Source organism: Pezoporus wallicus, unplaced genomic scaffold, assembly GCF_028554395.1.
Source record: "Pezoporus wallicus isolate ANWC-B61680 ecotype Strahan unplaced genomic scaffold, APGP_CSIRO_Pwel_v1 scaffold_2584, whole genome shotgun sequence".
Classification (NCBI taxonomy): Eukaryota; Metazoa; Chordata; class Aves; order Psittaciformes; family Psittacidae; genus Pezoporus; species Pezoporus wallicus.
Genome location: NW_026642851.1, coordinates 817,511 through 834,083, shown reverse-complemented (window position 1 = coordinate 834,083; position 16,573 = coordinate 817,511). Strand labels below are relative to the sequence as shown.

The following is a 16,573-nucleotide window of genomic DNA, read 5'->3' as shown; positions in this document are numbered from 1 at the left end:
GGTTGAAGCCCCAGGTGCTGATGTTTGAACTGATGCTGACCAAAACTTCATGCCTCAGTGTCCCAGTTCTACCTGGGGCTTCTCTGGTGTGTTAGAGAGCTCTGGGGATAAGACAGTGTCAGTTCTTTTGCATATTCAAGGTGTTGCCATCTTTGGAGGTGTGATTCATCTTTTAAACTAATTCCCACCTCTTCTCAACCCCCTCCCCACCCTTTCTTTCCTTTTTCTGTCAATAGCTGAACCTTCTGCTCTGCAAAGTGCTGTTTGAGGAGTACGATACTGATGGATTGCTGTTGTTTCCTCACTCCCACCTAGCTGCTGCTCACTTCAGGTCTGTATGTGAAGTGGTATACTGTCTTCAGTAAAGTTACTAGCTTGCAGTATACCTTAAAGTCAGCCTAAATGAGCCACTACCAAAGCAGGAGCTGTAACCATGTTTCATCAGTTGATGCTTAAAATACTTCTCAGTTTGGGAGGAAGGACAGGTGGGCCGGCTCCAAACTCTAGCAGCCAAACTCTAGTATGAAATATTCATACTTCTTTAGCACAACTTCCTTAGAAGTTGTCTTCCTTAGAGAAAAGAGAATTCTTTTTTGTAATGTTCTTCTAAAAGGAATGTGAATTTTCCAACTGCCTGCTAAGTGTTCTTACAGCCACTATCTTATTTTTTTGCTTCTGCACAAAGAGGCAAACTGTCTTTTGCAAAGCTGAGTGGCAATAGTTTCAAATTTTGATCTGAATAATGGTGGGAATTTCACAGGAATGTTTGTTAAATAAAACACTGTTGTGAGCAGCTTGCTTATTTCCTTTCTTTTAAACTCCAGAACTTTACTTGAGTAGGTACATAAGTTTGCAGCACTGACCTTTGGTTGTATAAACCCAACCTGTGGTGAATGTGAACCCGTCACTTTGGCACCTTGAAGTCAGGAAATCTGGTTTGCTGCTTTCAGTTTCTAACCTGGCTTCCATCAATTCCTTGTCTGTGGATGGATTTTTAGCAAAGAATGGCCACGTTCCCAAGTCAGCAAGTGCCTACGTGGAACTCGACATGAACCAAGGATGAAGGAGGACGTGGGTAAAGAAGCAAAGGTAGCAGTAGCAAAAGTAGCAGTGCAAGCAAGATAAGAAGAAACTGGACTGTGCTAAGAGACAAAATAGTGGACTGTTAGCAAATTTTAACGGTTAAGTTCTCATACGCTTATTGTTACTAGTTGCTGTGTGCTGCAGGAATATGTATCAAAGCATAGTATACTGAGCTATTGTATATGTATTCAATCATCATACATCAAGCTATTGAACATGTATGTAATTATACTACAGCGAGCTATTGAAGATGTATCCAAATATTATACAGCAAATTATTGTAAATGTAACCGTAGTTGCGGTGTATTACAAGAAAATATATCGGATTATAATACAGCAAGCTATTGTAAGCCGAGGCAGAGAAACAGTATAAAAAGGATTGACACTCCATAATAAATGGCTTTTGTCTGATCACATTGATCTCTGACTGAGTCCATATTTTTTCTGCGGCACTTGTCCTCTTCTGATTTTTTTCTCCTGCTAGGATAAAATCCTAACCTGGTGTTTTGAAAGGACCTTTGTCAGTAACTTCAGATCAGCTTCCCGATGCTGCTTCCGAGTTCCACTCTGAGTTTTCAGTGTTCCACAGCAGCTGTGGATCCTCCATGGCTCCAGGTAGTTAAGGTCTCAACTGTTCCTCCTCTGCATAAGAACTGATCAAAAAGGTAATTAATGTGCATTGGTACTCTACACCTTTAAAACCTGGGACTATGATTTATTTTTTTCCTCCTTTTGCTGTCCCACGTGAACTCTTAACTAAGAATCACCCAACTGCTGAGCTGTTCAGTGCTTCTTCCTGCTCCGTGCCCCTGAAGGTGGAGAATTTAACATTAACGGCAAACATTAACTTAGGGCTGAATCCTGAGTACTTAGTGAAATCAAAACAAATCAATACGCCTGTAATTATTTTTCTTTTTTTTTAAATGTATGTCTTCAATCTCCCAGTTCTACTAAATTTGGGAGTACAACAGTATTGTCAAATATCTGTTCTCTGGCTATTCTATCTCAAGTGGAGGCTGTGGCTGTAAACTGGAGCCCATACCCTTCCTAGATCTGTAGCCCAGGTGAGCACCCTGCAGGGATTAATCATAAGTCATATGAAAATCACACCTAAGGGTCTGCAGTTTTCCCCAATAGGGTGCTTCACCAGCACCAGGAGTTCAGACATTTACTGATGAAAACAGCAAGTTTCACATGTTCTGCTGTAGATTCTGTTAAAATCATAGCTGAAATATGATTAGTGCTCCAAGGACAGGTAGTGGAATCGTGTCTAAAACCAGTTTTCAAACACTGTTTAAAAAAGCAGACTTTCCCGTTCAGAAGCTGGCAGTGTTTCAACATGAACAATAAAGCCTTTGTTCCTGTTTGTCAGTGTTACCCCTTTTTTTTAGCAGGGAATAGGTGGTGTTGTTTACCCAGATTAGAACATCATTTGTCAGTCTAATCAACAGCACCCTGCTCTGAAAATATTTCCCTGTCAGCTAGTTGGGCCTTATGGGCTTTATCTTTGTCAGCTTCCAAAGCTGAATTTCATGTATCTTGTTCAGACTTATTTCAGTAAATATTTCTCAGAATGCATTGGCTATGTTTTCATTTTAGGTAAAGCTCCATGGTCTCTAGAAGCTGTCTTATCAAATGCAGATCTGAATGTGTGCAAATCCATACCAACCCAAGTGGGAGAAGTCTCATGCACCTTGCTTTAAAACCATCATTTTAAAAAGGTAGCATTTGGGTCTTATTAGTCACTGTACAACTACCACTACCCCGATTAATGCACACTGGGTTTTTTAGGTGTAAAGGTTCCCTTCTCACTGTTCCTGTACAATAGCTGTGCCTGTTGAACTCAGAGATCACATTTCTTTGGTATGCAGCTGGAAGGTGAACTCTGGTATTGGCACAGTTCATTTCTCTGTTAACAAAAGCTTCTCATCTCTGATAGCCAGCATGTAGCTGCTATTAAAAACACCATAAAAAAATTATTATAGGCAATGTGAGGACAGAATCCAAAACAATTTTTCCCAGGTGGAGGTAATAAAGGGGGTTCCTGTGCTGCCTGCAGCACCTGTACCCAACTTAAGCCCAGTGCTTAAGAATTACTTGTGATTCTTAAAAAGCCAATACATAAAATGCAACAAGGCAGGAAGCACTTTCCCTTGATGTTCAGTTCAGTATTATGCTGATATTTAGCGTTTTACTGCTTTTTCACAAATACGTGTGATCCGTGTTAGCTGGTTAAACACAGTGCAGTTAAAGAAACACAGCAGCATCCAAAAACTTTACACTAAGACCAAAAGGAGGAAATGTCCAAACACATGCTTGCCCCCTGTGATAACCAGCTGGCAAGCAGAGCACCTGAGAGCAGGTGGAGATGGGGACCAAGGTGTGATACTAACACATTGTGAGTGTGAAAGGTCAACATACACCTGACAGTGAGCATGATCCTGATGCCATGGTTGGAATGAGTTTTATTTCATGAGTAACTTTTGGATCCAATATTAATGCTGCCCTCTCCCACTGCAGCTGTTTGATTAATAGATGCTGCTCTTGCAGAAGCTGGAACAGCCACTTGTTACGGAACAGGATGCTGCAGAAAATTGGTAAGATACATAAAAGTAAAAATAGTTCCCTGTGCAAAGTATACCAATTAAAAAAAAAAACAAACCTCAGACCAAACAACAAAGTAATTTAGTGAAATAATATTCCCAGAATGAAGCCTTGTTCTCAGGGTTGTAGCATGAGAAAGCTTTACAGAGCTGTTATGTTGGGCCATTGCAATTTTAGCTGATGGGAGTGGTAGGAAGGTAGTTCAACCTGTATCCCAGGGTGTGTCCTGGAGGGGTGATGCTGGGCATATTGAGCCACAGTCCAAAAGTAGAGATCAAAATCCGTACTCCTGTCTCAGGCCTCCTTCACCTCCCTTCACACCAACCAGCTCATGAACTCTGAAGCCCTTAACCTCAGATCACCAGATGAGTAATCCAGCTCAGACTAAAAGCTGCTCCTGTGTAATAGCTTCAATTCCAGCATGACACGTTCTTTGCCTGGCTTTGTACTAGAAGTACAGCTTGGGGCCAGGTACTCTCATTTAATTCCACTGGCTACTACACTGAGCCCTGACTTCCCTGGATCCTTGGCTTTCCAGAAACTGCTCTTTGGCTTGACATTTATTGCTAGATGTAAATTTTCTTGTTTCAGCAATGGCTATAGATGAAGTGGGGTGCTACAAGGGAATTTGTGATGTGATTATGGGGTACATTGCTCTGGCTTTCATGCTACAGTAGAGTGCATAAGGGCCCTTTTTATTCCTGTGTTCCTGCTTCAGTGAAAATACTTTGTAGACTTGTCCTTGCAATGCTCAATACCTGGTTTGCTGAACATCCTGTTTACACAGTATGCAGTTTAGACATCAGTTGTCCTCTTGTCAAAGAGACCAAGGAGCATGAAGTAGCTACTGTGGGCAGCAGAAAATGTGATTTTGTGAGATAAATTAAGGTGATTTAAGAAGTCCTCAGCCAACTGCTGCTGCTCAGCTGAATTTTGCAAGTTGTTACTTCAATATGATTTTTAGAAACCTGTTGATGTCTTGCTGTTTGTTTTATCGAGGCATTTCGTTGTTTTCCTCCTGGTGGCACTGTAGGATAAAGCTGTGGCGGTTGGGGCTCTGTACTGCAGGTGCACCATGTAAGATGCTGGGATATCTTCTCGCTGTCATGACAGGTTCTGTAATGCTCAACTTCAGAACAAGTACAACATCCTTATTCCTTGTTAATCTAAATTAGTGATGTGGACTTTATCTTATTTAAGGGAACTTTTGTTGGGTGATATTCTCCTCTCAAAAAGGAAAGTTTAGCCAGCTTATGAATTGTAACAAATCTAACACGTCACTGAGCATGTCAAAAGATTTCAAAAAGACTGGCACATGACAATTCAGTTCTCAAGGATCCTGCTCAAAGGATGCTTTTTCACTCATGCAAGTTCACACCTATCCTTTAGAGTGTTCAGACAGTACCATGACTTTTGCCTGACTATATTATATGATTCACTCAGAACAAAAATTGAAGATTTCTTTTTGCAAGCATGACATTCCCTTCAGGCAGAGCACAGAACCGCCCCTGTCAGTACACTTTCTGCCTATTACAGCCACTTGTGTGTTTTGGCAGTCTATGCCTCAAGTAACTTACGACCTGCAGAGTTATGGGGTATGCAGCCTGATGGAGACCCAGTCATAGCTTTCTGAGGGTCATTGCAGTGAAAATACTAAGGTTCAGACCTGGATTTTATATGTGAATCTCACTACACTTGAATTAATTGGAAAGTACAGCTTTTCTGGTCAGCAGGAATATATTTTACCTATTAATTGACAATGCAGTTTAAGACTGATAGAAGCTATCCTCTGAGAAAACACAGCACATTAGGGAGTTGCCCTGAATGAAATCAGACATAGCTGAAATTGCCAATTATGTCATACTGGTAATTCAGAAGAATTACTAGCTCTTAGCTTTCTATGGAAAAATCGCTAACTGTCCCCAGGCTCCTTCCACTGCCCAGCTCCCCACACCCATGTCTGTGTGCACAGTGAGCCTGGGGCACCCCTGGGCCAGCAGCCAGCAACCAGACCACAAAATCCCCCAAATCCTTCTCCCAGGCAATGCTTTCCATGTGCTGTCTGTCCCCTGCAGCCCTTCTTCCCCAGCCCCACCACTGAAAGGAATGTACTGGGCACATCCTGGGCCTGAGGGCTTGTTTGAGTTGTTGGTCATTTATTTGGGGTTTTTAAGTGTCCTGAAAGCTTTAAGCTGCTGAGAGAGTAGCATCAGTCCAAACACTTCCAGCAGTACCAGGATTATCTGTGTTTGCAACAATTTCAAAGCTAATCCAAAACTCTTTTTGGGGATTTACTCACTTGTTGAGCCTTGTGGCTGTCAGATTTCTTCTTTTCAGAACTCTCATCCACTGTTATTTTGCAATAAGAAAGGGTTTTCTTTGTGTCCCAGGGTCAACTGTGCCAGAAGATGTAATTCTCAACCATTTTTAGCTCTTACGGTTTATAGCATTTGGCCTGGTCTAGCAGAGGGCTTAAGGATTTTGTTGTATGGATTTAGTTAGCATGAGTCGGGCTTCTCAGTTAGCATAAGTAGAGCTTCTCTGTAAGTGGAAAAATACTAGGCCAGAGGGGAGGTTAGCCAGGGATAGCAGTGGGGGAAATGAAATCGCAACGTTAGCGACGTTAAGAACAAAAACCAGGATGTAAAACCACAGTATAAGAATGTTGAGGTTAGTGCTAAACATAAGTAGCTGTTGTAACTTGTATTAAGCAACTTTGTGTAAAGCCCAATCAGAAGCTTCTTGGCAAGGCATGTTAACCAATCGGCGTATAATCAACGTGTGGATTTGTGTATAAAAGATCATGTCTGATGCTCAATAAACGGCAATTTCTTGATCACATTGATCATCTCTGCGTTGTCCACGACTCCCGCGTCGACAGGATTTCATGATTATTCTTGCTTCTAAAATGTGCCTGTGATGGCTGTTGTAACTTGTATTAAGCAACTTTGTGTAAAGCTCAATCAGAAGCTTCTTGGCAAGGCATGTTAACCAATTGGCGTATAATCAATGTATGGATTTGTGTATAAAAGATCATGTCTGATGCTCAATAAACGGCAATTGCTTGATCACATTGATCATCTCTGCGTTGTCCACGACTCCCGCGTCGACAGGATTTCGTGATTATTCTTGCTTCTAAAATGTGCCTGTGATGGAAATAATGGGTTTGTTTGTTTGTTTGTTTTTGCCTGTAGAAACTGTAAAGCTTTCAGTTACTAATGATTTATGATTTTATACAACTCCAGAACAAAGCCGTAGACATTGGCAAGAGGTGCCCTCTCCTGGCGTACTGACCCATGACACCCTGTAGGATGCAGTGCTGTTTGAGGAGACGCCGGAGCCAGTGCTGCCAGTCAGTGCTGGTACAGATTTAGAGAAGAGTTGTCCTTTCATCAGGAATTTATGTGCTGTTTTAATGGTTTATTATATAGCAGAGCACACATTCAGAGTTCTCTGTCTAAGGATTCACTGAAAGACCTGAATAGAAAAGGATGCTTATTTCACGATAATCTGATTTGAACATCATACAACTTTTTAAAAACCTTTATAGCCTGCATTTTAAGTTCTTTGCTACAAAAGCTTTAGTCAACCCTACATAAAAGTAAAAAAAAAAAAAGCAGCGACCTTCTGGATCATCACCCTGGTTTAATTGCATTAAGAAGATTCCTCATATGCATGTTTTAACATGCATAAGATGTTTTAACATTTTTAGAGTAACTGCTGGTTTTTTTTTCTAGCATTGTTAAGTAGCAAATGGTATCAGTATTTGTACTTACCAAAACTGTCAACTTTACCAGGGAGGTTTATAGAAGACATAATTGCAAACCTGTAACTTGCATCTTTTCATTTATTCCCAGACTCATTATCCCCCATCTTTCCTAGACAAGATGTATCTCTTGGTCTGGAGATATGGAGCTGAACACAAGCCAGTCCCACCCTTGAAGCAACTGCCTAGGCATAGAAGATGAGAACAGGTTTGAAACATCCTGCAAATTCCTACACTTGCAGGTCCAGTAGTCTTTGCTGCCAACTGGGTTTCCAGGAGTAGCTAAACCTGAATATTCCTGGTAGGTGTGAAATGAAGTGGATTTGGAACCAGTTACACTTGGAGGTTTTTCACAGCCATCCATAGGATACTTTACAGTAGCATTTAACTGTGTAAATTTTTCATCTTTTCTGGATTAAAAGATCTTTCAACCTTCATCTGTACATGTCTCTCTGTCCCTGTATCCATCTACCCGTGTCTGTCTCTCTTGTTATCTGTCTCTATCAATAGCTCCAACTTCAGTAACGTGCTTGCCTATCAGTGCAATAAATCACTCCTGCTGGTGAGGATGTCCCACTTTCTGCTACTGACTCTAGGCTGCTGTGGGGTGAAGGCCCTTTAGCATAGGGGATGCTGGGGACTTTTTTTTTCCTTCAGGTGGTTTCTTTCTTCTTTTGAGGGTGATATTTTGTGCTAATCTTTTTCTTAAGAATATTTGCACTGCCTCTTTGTTTTAATATTTCTCATATTGCCTTTGTTATCTGACCAAAATGAATTCTAAACTGGATTTCAGACCTTGCCTAGAAAAGAAGTCTCTCAATATGTCTTTCAAGTTTGTCAGGGTGTTGACATTATATTTCAGTATGGTTTAAGTTTTGAATCTGCTGTTTCCAGCCAATTTGAAAGCATCGTGTCTATCCCTCTTACTCTTCTTTTTCCCTAAACTTCTGTGTAAAGTGCTGTCAGTTTTCTCTTTGCTAGGTTGAAACTCCCTAACAAGGCAATTTGAAACTTTTAAACAGTACTTCAAGCACTGCCTTCCATAGAATTAGGTTTGCATCCTATCCACTGCAAACAAGTTCATTTTGCATGGTACATGCTGTCGTTTGGTTGCAGGGGGAAGCCAGGGAGGAGGAAATTACGCAAGGAATCATTAAAACAGATGAAGAATTGTCCATGCTTCCCATGTAGATACCACTGTTTTTTTTTGCAAAGAAATAACAGTGCGTGACTCTGACACATGAAAGTGTCACTTTCTGTTTTAATCACATGCTCATCATTTTCAGTTTTAACAATATGTTCATACAGGATTATGGCTAAAAGTAGAAAGAATATCAGTAAACATTTCTATACATCTTTCAGTGCTTTTTAATTTAATAGCGTATATTAGAGTGAAATATTTTTGTTGTTATTTTTTTAAACACAGAGGCCCTGAGAAATGGAAATGTACTGACTAGCCTAAAGGGCATGAAGAATCCCGGATTTAATCAGTTCTGGATGAAAGTCCCACCTTTATAATTAAAACGATTGTATTTTAATCCAATTAATTTATAATTTAATCCAAATGTCTTTTAATGGGGGGAAAAAACCCTCTAATTACCTATAGCTATGGTATTTACATACCAAAGAGGTACTTTAATGAATAGAAAGGTCCATTTATGACTCTATATGCTGTGTTAAGAGTGTTAATTTCAGAAACCACTTCATCTTGTTTAAAACTAGAACATATTTTATTCTTCCACAAGACTAAGAGACCTCTGGCATTAAATGCTAGTGTAAACAGTTTTCACATTTTAATCCTAAAAATAAAATCTCATCACTGCCATATATAGTAGTAACAAGTTAATAGAAATTTGGAGGAAAAGGTATGTGTATGTGTGATTGTAAGTTATGCTATGGTGTTGCAGATAACATATGTTATACATGACTGTAGTTAATGTGAATACCATAGAGGGGAAAGCAGTGGAGAGTGATAGTAATATATTCATGTTAACACATCATTCTGGATTCTTCTCTCTCAGTTCTTCCTCAATACATGTGAACTTCCAACTTTAAAAGATCTGACCAGAAGTAATTTCTAGTAGAAATATGGAATTGATTAATTTTCCTGAAATGTTTAGAAAAACTCATGCTGCAGTTCAATGGAATTTTCCTATACTGAGAGATGAAATAGGGTACTTAATACAGTTTAGTGAGGATGAGATATATGATGGCTTTTGTAAAGGAAGTTATGCACTACTGATTGATTGATAAGCAACCTCTTTGAAGTCCACACCTCACTAAGCATGTGGACCTAAGGCAGTTAGTATAGTCTGCTTGGATTTCCAAAATGTAAGGTCCCTCCCCAAAGAGAAGTGACACCGGTTTGAGACAGACAGCCTTCTCTTTTTTAAGTGATGAAAAGAGTAAAACAAAGGAAAGGGGATAAATGATCAGTGGAGAGAAGTCACTGGAGGATGTATATTATGGTCTGTCCTGGTTGATACAGTTGTATGTGTAGAGAAGGGAGTAAGAAGTAAGGTGACAAAGTCAGTGATAATACCATATTACTACTAACTATTAAAAGGGGTGATGGCAAGGACTTGCAGAAGGACCTTGTGATGTTGACTGCATAGGCTGAGAATTGAAAAGGAAAACTGAGTTTAGATAAATGTGAAATAATACACAATGGGAAAAATTATCATAAATTCACATATAATATGTGTTCTCAGCTCATCCTATATATAGATGAAGACTTGGGATTGCACTGTATGAAAATTTTGCCTCCAATCTCAGTAATGGTCAAAAAAATCAAACACGGTGTTAGAAACTGTAAGATAAGGAACAGAGAACAAAGTAGAAAACCTCACTGCACCCCTGCATAAATTCATGACTAATAAGTGCACTTCAGAATCATTAAAAGCTTCAGACAAGCATATCAAAAGTGATCAAAGGTATAAAAGATCATACCCGTTTTGCCTAGAAAGGTTGTAACAGATGATCCTTGATCCTGGTATTCTATGATTCTATGATATGTACGTATAGTATGAGATACATTTAAATAGACTAAATCTTTTTAGCCTGAAAATGAGATGATTGAAGGATAACTTGATGGAGACAATTTACCTGTGCATCAATCAAAGCAGGTTGCTTGACATTCTCTTTCTGTTTCAAATCTATTGCTGGAACCATTACAACCTCTGTAACAGAACTGGCCACAAGAATTGCCATTCTTCTTGTAACACCATTTCACCATGTAGTCCTGACAATCCCCTGGTTTCATAGGTACCAAGCACCTTGGATCTGAAAGTGTTTTGATAAAAGTTAGCTTGGATTCTGGAGAGGAGTTATATTATCCAAGAAGTGCCTTCTTCAGTAAGAAGAGCACCCCTTTTTTTCCTTCCCTGTAGTGCCTGGGAGTATATGTGCCTCTCTTAAATTTGTAGCTAAATTCCATTTCTGAGTTACCTGAACAGGCCTGAAAAAATACAGGATCAGTTTGAAATGAGACTGCCTAAATCCTGATGTAAGGATGCTGCTATTTAAATCTGTAGGCATATAATTGGTATGCAAGGGTTGTCTGTCATAAAGGTTTGAAAATCTGGCTCTCACTGTGTGTGATGTCTGTAGGCAGCACCCAGAAAACAAAAGGTGATAAATTCTAGTAACTATACTTGGGGAGAGATTGAGGTGCTCCCCATATTCTTTTTTTTTTGGTGCAGATTTGCTACAGTATTTATTACCTTTTTGGGTTGTTCCTACCTGTGTTTGCAGCACAATTAGGTGGTGATCTTCAGCAGCAGTTGCATTGAACAAAGGATTAACAGCTGAACTCTGAGGTCTGTTTTCATGTATGTCATAAAGCGAGGGAAATCTTGATTCTCTGTGGGCAGAGATGGTCACAGTGTGATCCTGAGCAGTTGGCAGTGGCTCAGTGTATCTGGTCTGTGGTGGTCTAAGCTGCAAAAAGAGTCAAAATCATCAAACTCTGTCTGGGCTCAGATGCTAAATTAAAGAGTTGAGAGAATTATGTTGGAAGCTTTTGCTAAATAATCAGTGAAAAAATACCATTAACAGCAGGTAGGTTCGGACCATTGGCTATTTTTAGGCAAAACAGTAAGAACACCCTAGAGAATTAGTGCTGATATATGATAAAGGTGACAGATGTCCTACTCTGATACTAACACAGTGACTGAAAAATACCAAGGATTTAATAAGGGAACAAAGATGACATACAACTGCAGAAAGTATTTATCTATTGCATTAAAACTCAACCTTTCCTCTATATCTGTGCAGCAGCACTGTGTTGGAGGGCAGAACCCCAGTGCAGGGCAGGAGGCATTTAAAGCTGGAGAACAAAGAGTAACATAGATGAGGAGTCCTAGGAGTACAGCCCAATGTGGAAAGCAAAAGAATCCTGAATGCTTCATACTAACAATCAGCTTGCACACAAATAAATGCCTTACACACTATGTATCTGCCTCTATAGAGACGGATCTTTAAGATTTGTAACTCACTTCTAAGGTGAATAAGAACTACAAAAAATATGAGGACTGTTGGCATTTATTGCAACTAAGAAGCAATATTATCTTCTTCATCCTGTCAGCTTCTGTTCTCACCATATAAGCTCACTCAAACTTTAAAAGTCTTGAGGCAATCTTTTGGTCTGACATATTTGCATGTTAAAAGAATGGCGAATAGTGAAATAAAGAGTATTTGAATTCAAATAAAGAGATACATCTTTTAAAAAGATTTTATAACTGTTGCTTCTTTATTTACTGGGTAACTGATTCCTTCCTTAGGGAGCACATAAGTCCCTGATGTAGTACTTGTAGGTAACTGGTTATTATTATCTTTACTAGCAATTTCAGATTCTGGACTTGGAGCTGGAGATAAACCATTGTCTTTTCTGGTGTAGAATTCAGACATATTCTCACATATTTTTGTGATCAGTTTATTTTCAAGAGCTGAAAAGATTAACAAAATGATGAAACTTAGTAAGGGTAATCAAGAAAAGTCATAATAATTCACCACAAACTTTTAACCCTAAATTTTTAATGACAGTGTCTTGTGAAAGACCATTAAAGTGCAAATGGGAAGGAACAACCTAATGCACTCTTGGAAGTACTTCACTTTAAGTTCCTTTTGTTCTTTTAAGAAGAAACAGATAAAAATACTACGTCCCTTTCCTAAAGCAGAAGTCATGGCTCAACAGCAAAGGAGAAACAAAAGACTGAAGGAAAGCAAATGTTTACATGTAAGATGGAAAAAGAAAAACTGGGCGACACATGCTACTTGCACAAAAAAATATCAGTGACTGGAGTTACTTTTGTGTTGAGTGCTTGAGCCTGAGTCAGAGCCCTCTTTAATTTCAGCTTGGACCAGAACTTTAGCTTGGACTCTCTTCTCACTGTTAATGCCTTAACTCCATCCACAAACTAAGCATAGCAAAATAAGTTTATACTTAGAAAAAATATACTTTATAGGGCTATAAGACTAGTCTGTGGTTAGTCTAGATTGATGTCCTTTGTTTTTTTATGTCATGGGCCATTATAGGTTTCCGTCGGATTTTCTCCTGATTCCAGATGTGGCCACAGTATTTTTTCAAGCCGCAGTTTGATGTATACAATGTACTATCAGACCCCATTTCCTTGTGTGTTGCTCCACCACTTTTCTCTTAGAATCAGGATGAAAGTGTAGGTTCCCCTATGGCTTTCAGAAAAAAAACCCAAGACACCAAAACAGTGCTTGTAGGAGATGATGGAGGGACTCCAAGGCTGACAAGAGCCATATGAAATAAAGAAAGATACAAAGATGTTGAATGAGGGTGGAAGAAATATGCACCTCTCCGGGATGAAACCATGGCTGATAACAAAGGACAGCAAGGAAAGGCTGATGCGTACTCTTGTGAAATAGGAGTGCCCCAAAGAAGGTCTTGGCTCAGAAAAATGGTGTTCACTGTGTTTTACTGTTTCTGCAAGAGGTAAAAAATTTGGCAAATGTTTCATTTGGCCAGAGATGAGAAACAGAAGAAAGAGCTGTATCCAAAGGAGAAACATAAGCTGCCATTCAGCAGGCCACCTTGCCTTGCTATAAGAATGATCTAACTCTCTTAGATGCTTATTTCAAGTTTCTTCTTAGTAAAAAGGTTTCTTTTACCTGAAAGTGTCATGAAGTCATCTATCCGGTAAACATGTTCATCAATGAGCTGCATTCCTTTCCAAAACTTGTCATAATAAGATTTAGTCCTTTGAACGATCCCAGTGACAAATATCTCAATATTTGCAACATGTGCCTTTCTTACTACAGTGTCTAGTTGTACATCTTCACGACTCTCCACTTGCCCATCTGTTATGACAACAGCTACTTTCCTTACTGCTGGGCATGCTGCCTGAAATAACCATATGGTTTCTCGGATAGCGAAGCTGTGTACTTGCCTTCTCTGAAGTAGGGCATGTTATCAACAGCTAATTTCAGGGATTCCTTGGATGTGTATTGCTTCAGAGAAAACACCAGCTCCACTTTATGGCTGAAGTTGATGATGCCGATGCGGGTTGTAACATGGTTGGATGATACCTTGTCAATGACTGTTTTCATGAAAGTATTTATAATAATGAAGTTTTCTGGTCCAACACTTTCAGAACCGTCAGTAACAAATACTAGTTCCAATCTACACCTGATTCCACAACCTAGAAAAAAACAATTGCAGACATTTCATAAGCAGCCACCATCATCACAATTAACTGAACTCATATATCAGATTTACACTTGAAGCTAAATTAATTAATTAATTTATAGTTATAGATACTGATAAACAGAAACAGAGCTTGATCAAATTACTAGCAGTACAGCTCTGGCAACATACTGAGCATCATTTTCACATCAGTGGTATCCTTATACACAAACATGCAGAGGACAAATCCATTCAGTCAGAATAAATCCAGTGTGTTTGATTAGAACTTTTTTTTTTCCCATACTGGAACCATTACCACATATTTCATTGATAAGTCTGGTAACTTCTTCTCTCTGGAAAAAGAAAAAAAAGGAGTATTAATTAATTTGCTGTATGTTTGAGTTTTAAGAATGCTGGTTTCTGTGTATTTATTTACAAAAATGCAGGCAATGCAATGCCCCATAAGCAGCCTTGCATAACGTCACCTAACCTCTAAGTATTTTCCCCAAATAAACTCCTATCTTTAAATTAATTCTTTTACATACTCACCGAAAGACCTGGTTCACCTTTTCTTCCCCCAAATTAACTGAAAATGTGTAGAGTAAGATGATTAAAAAATCCAAATTTGTCTAACTTCTACCATGTAAAATTAAGTAATACAAAAAAGTGTTTTACCTTTGGTCCTGGAGGTCCTGTGTCTCCAATCTCTCCTTTGGCACCTTTGCTCCCTGGATCACCTTTGTCTCCATAGTCTCCCTAATTTAAAACAACTGTATTAAACACAGTCAGTAACTCTGGTTTTGTTGATAGTCAGAATTGGCTTTCTTTTAACATAGATTTTCTGATTTTTTTTTTTTTTTGGTCTGTGTGTGTGGCTGATTTATCTTGTATGCATTATGAAGAGAATACCTGAAAGCAAGCTCTCAGAGAAAGCAAGATGGGCAGTAAAAACACCTTTAAAAACTGTTATGAAAAATTACCTTAATTGAGGACTGAGTGGTAAAGACATCTTTACACAAGTGTCTAGAATATATAATTTACTCTTTGATTTTCTTGAACTCTAAATGATCTTTACACTGGACCTATATTAATTGAGCCCTATGAAGAAACATAACTGCCTCAGATCAGCCAAGGTACTGGAAATCACACCGGTTTTGTGGGTATAGAACCCACATGAAAAACTGGGAACTTGCAAGAACAGGGGAAAGGGCATGCTTGGACTGTTACAGCCATTGGAAAATATGCAGTTTTACATTTATAAGCAATTCTGCACTTTTTCCCTCAAGTGACCAAACCTTTTGATTTCCAAAATGAGAAAAGGTTCAATGTTATGGTATTCCAAGAGACAGTTTTCACATAATGTAGTTATGAAACACAATATCAAAAGATTCAGGTGGTAAATCAGACATTTCTTCAAGAAGATTGTGCAGGCGAGTTTTTTAGTTATCTCTGGAAGTTACTGATCACCTTATATTTTACTTGAAACTTTAAAGTTTAGAAAGTTATTTAGATTACTGTCCATTTTGATATTATTCCTCATTAATACCCAGCTGATGGAATCACATATATAACTCCCTGTTACAGTGTTTGCCATCATGATTGCTATCAATTTTAAGGAACACTTTTGACACTCTCAGTCTGATTCTAATGTCACTGAAACTGGTCTAAATCTGAAAGTTGTACATAGCTTCTCCACAGCATTAAGATAATCATTCTCCACTAAGTAAGCTCTGGGAAGACGGTTCCTGTACTATTTCACAAAATTGTAAAATCCAGCAAAGGATATTACTTTCCATTACCTGTCCATGAATTGAATCTAACCTCATCAAAGTTAAAGTCAGCATAAGGGAGGACAAATATGATCTACTGACTGCAGTGGTACTGCTGCCGTCTTACACAGAAATATACTAAAACCTGACCTCTTTGGTATTTGGCACTTATATGAAATTCCTACTGAATAAAACCATTCCTTTTCATGTATGATGAGTTTGAGTATTTGGAGAGATTTACATTGGGTCACAAAGACTAGCCAAGATATGAGATGAATAAGAAGAACAGTGAAAATATTGCAACTATTATTACAGTATGTACCATTTGGCATCTGAGAGAAAACAGAATTAGAAGGCAGATATTTGAATCTGTGTGAATGAGCTTGATATTTGCTGTTGCATCAAAGCTCCAAGCTATAGTAGCTTGAATAATACAGAAGTCCGAGAAAGTGCTAGATAGTGTAAACTTATTGTAGACCATAGCACCATGAACATTGCTAGTGCAGGCAGTAAATGGGTGGGGCTCTCAATGGGTACTGCCTATCTTAGGTGACTACAGAGAGGACTGAACTCTTGGTTGGGTATCTTCTTAAAGTTAGGGAGCCTGATCATTTCTGCTTGCCCATGAAGACTGCCATGGGTTTGTTCTTCCTCAGGCTTTCCAGACAGAGCTTTCACAGTATAGTCAATAGAAATATT

At 38.9% G+C, this 16,573-nt stretch overlaps 1 protein-coding gene across 1 annotated transcript in view; it reads right to left on the bottom strand.

Annotated features, from left to right (window-relative positions):
* Positions 1 to 10,565: 10,565 nt before the first annotated feature.
* The window catches only part of COL28A1 (collagen type XXVIII alpha 1 chain), a 69,542-nt gene continuing 63,534 nt past the window's right edge, over positions 10,566 to 16,573 (bottom strand). Inside the window, 9 exon segments of the mRNA XM_057432634.1 lie at positions 10,566 to 10,735; positions 11,176 to 11,392; positions 12,212 to 12,399; positions 13,592 to 13,855; positions 13,858 to 14,121; positions 14,422 to 14,458; positions 14,655 to 14,681; positions 14,683 to 14,691; positions 14,781 to 14,861. Coding sequence (XP_057288617.1) covers positions 10,566 to 10,735; positions 11,176 to 11,392; positions 12,212 to 12,399; positions 13,592 to 13,855; positions 13,858 to 14,121; positions 14,422 to 14,458; positions 14,655 to 14,681; positions 14,683 to 14,691; positions 14,781 to 14,861 — 1,257 coding nt within the window.